Raw genomic sequence first — 2768 nt, 5'->3', positions numbered from 1 at the left:
GGTCTTGGGTATCGGATGTGGGTGGTATTCGTTCGATTGCTCTGAATTTCTACAAGGCTCTCTATAGTGGGGACTCACAATGCCCATCCTCGGTTCCATCCTCAGTTTATTAGTTTTCCTGGGAATCTCTTAATTTGCCTTCTTTATCGGATACGCATCGCCAATCGTTATTGGCTCCTTTCTCTGCTGATGATATTATAAGCATGATATATTTAGCATTGCAAATGACAAATCTCCAGGTTTGGACGGTTTCTCTTCGGCGTTTTTCAAAACTTATTGGCATGAGGTAGGAAACCATGTAGTCACGGTGGTTCAATTTTTTTTTTTGCCCATGGTTATTTATTGAAGGACTGGAATCGTACGTTCTTGGTTTTACTCCCGAAGGTCGATCATCCTGAGTTTGTTTCTCAATTCCGTCCTATAGGCCTTTGTAATGTTGTCTATAAATGCATTACTAAATGTCTTTCTCATCGATTGCGCGGTGTGCTTCCGGACTTAGTCTCTGACTACAAGAATGCCTTTATTCACGGTAGGCTAATGTCAGATAACTGCTTGATGGTGCATGAGTTGATTTCTTTCATGAATGCTTCCAGGGCTAGGAAAAGATTTTATGCGGTCCTGAAACTGGATATGAACAAAGCTTATGATAGGGTTAGTTGGGAGTTCTTATCCCGGGTGCTTCAAGTCTTTGGTTTTCCTCCTTATTAGATTCATTTAATTATGTAATGCGTTTCTACGGTGTCGTATCAAGTGCAAGTTAATGGTGCTCCATCCGAGTCTTTCCATCCTCACTGTGGTTTACGTCAAGGGGATCCTCTTTCACCCTACCTGTTTGTTCTTTGCATGGAAGTGCTCTCTACGATGCTGAGGAAAGCTGAACGTGAAGAGTTGTTTCATGGTATCAAAATTTCGAGGGGAGCAACATCTATTTCACATCTGTTCTTTGCGGATGACTCTCTACTGTTCTTCCAGGTTTCGCCTACTGCTTGTGAACAGGTGATGGATGTTCTTTCTGAATTTCGTGCTATTTCGGGACAGATGCTTAATATGCAGAAATCTTTTGTAAAGTTTAGCCCGAATACTCCGGAGGATTATCGGGCATATCTATCTAAGTGTTTACAGCTTCAGTCTGAATCACGACTGGGTACTTACTTGGGGATTCTTGTCGATTTGGGTTGTAGTAAGTGTTTATAAGGTGGCTAAACGCCTTGAGGTGTTTGCTGCAATGCACCTCTCCCCTGCGGCGAAGCTAATCATCATTAACTCGGTGCTCCTTGCCTCGTTTAATCATATTTTGTCTGTTTTCCATATTCCAGAAACTATCTGCTCTCGGGTGGACAATTTGTTAGCCCAGGTTTGGTGGAGGTCATCTCAATCAAGTCGTGGGATGGCTCTTCGCTCTTCTAAGTTGCTGCACCTCCCGAAGGGACTAGGGGGTTTGGGTATTAGTTGTCTTGCATCGTTTAATTCCGCCTTATTAGCAAAACAGAGTTTGGCGTATCATTCAATCCCCGCAGCTGTTAGTTTCCCGTCTTATTTCTTTGGACCGGCCGGGGAGACTAATGGATGATTTTTGTATATTGGAAGTTCACCAGGGATGGGGTTTTCTCCATGAAATCGGCTTATGCCCTTCTTTTCCAGTCCCCTATTACCTCTAGTTGTGGAAGTCGGTTGACACCGACCTAGTGGCGGAGGTTTTGGCGACTTCCTATTCTTCCTCGGTGGAAGGTGTTTGGCTAGAAACTATTACATGATGCTCTTCCGATGGCATCCCTTTTGCATTCTCGTGGTTCTCCGGTTGACCCGATATGCGGCTTTTGCCATCAGGAGTGGGAGGAGGTGTTACACACCTTCAGAGACTATCCTACTGTGAGATCTTTATGGCCGTCGGGAGCGTTGGGGGTTTGTTGGGATCTATGGAAGCTCCCTCCGTTTGGGGATTGGTTGGCTGACACCGTTTCTCGATTCTATTCTCACAAATTTTGGAAGGGGATTATGTCTTTATTTGCTATCCTTTGGGCTATTTGGCTTTCCTAGAACCAGTTAAGGTTTAGACATGCGGTTTGGTCGCCTAGGGCAATTGAAGGTTTGGCTAAGGATTGGTTCCATCGTTGTGTCCAGTCTCAGGATTGGAAGAAATCTGTATTGGGGTCCTACTCCTCTAGTTCGCCTGTGCTTTTAGGTGGTCCATGGTTGTGTTTGAGGAGTTTACCTGGCATATGCCCCACGGTTTGTTTGATCGTCGATGGAGCTTGGGATTGTTCCACTGGTAGGGCTGGGGCAGGTTGGGTTATCCGTGACCTTTGTTCTTCGGAGATTCTGGGTGGAGGTAGTAGGGCCTTTTTATCTGGATCGACATTACAGTCTGAGCTACAAGCTTGTTTATGGGGACTTCAGGCGGCGGTTCGCAAAGGATTCTTGAAGATTCGGATTTATTTAGATTTTATGGGCCTTCTCTCTTTGCTTCTGGATTCAAGTCCAACGGACATTTCGGTTTGGTGGCTCACTCTAATATTGTGTGCGGTTGTTGAGTCTTTTTTGGTGTGTCAAATTCGTAAGATTCCTCGGTCCTGGGTGTCTCCGGCTCACTGGTTAGCTGGTTGCGATAGGCGACGACAATTGTTGTTTTTTCAGTTCTAGTTTGTTTCTTTATGTTGCAGTGTGTTTTTCTTTGATAGCTCTTTTGTCAAAAAAAAAAAACATTAGTGTTTGATTATATCTGACAACTACTCCCCCCGTCCCCTTTTGATGGTCCCTTATGGATATAT

General features: G+C 44.5%; 1 protein-coding gene across 1 annotated transcript; it reads left to right on the top strand.

Annotated features, from left to right (window-relative positions):
* The first annotated feature begins 861 nt into the window (after nucleotides 1-861).
* On the top strand, nucleotides 862-1570 carry LOC145614000 (uncharacterized). The gene is made up of 2 exons (XM_081669014.1): nucleotides 862-1180; nucleotides 1317-1570. Exons 1-2 carry the CDS (start codon nucleotides 862-864, stop codon nucleotides 1568-1570), a joined length of 573 nt encoding a protein of 190 aa, XP_081525140.1.
* The last annotated feature ends 1198 nt before the right edge of the window (nucleotides 1571-2768 follow it).

The sequence above is a fragment of the Chenopodium album genome, chromosome 25 (assembly GCF_948465745.1).
Source record: "Chenopodium album chromosome 25, dcCheAlbu1.1, whole genome shotgun sequence".
Classification (NCBI taxonomy): Eukaryota; Viridiplantae; Streptophyta; class Magnoliopsida; order Caryophyllales; family Amaranthaceae; genus Chenopodium; species Chenopodium album.
The sequence above is the reverse complement of the archived record's forward strand: the minus strand, read 5'-3'. Positions and strand labels throughout refer to the sequence as shown.

Excerpts from the sequence above, each read along its gene's own strand:
- LOC145614000 (XM_081669014.1), top strand. The coding sequence starts at position 862 with ATGCTGAGGAAAGCTGAACGTGAAGAGTTGTTTCATGGTATCAAAATT. Across the intron at positions 1,181-1,316 it reads TCTTGTCGATTTGGGTTGTA|AAACTATCTGCTCTCGGGTG; the intron begins GTAAGTGTTTAT and ends TCCATATTCCAG.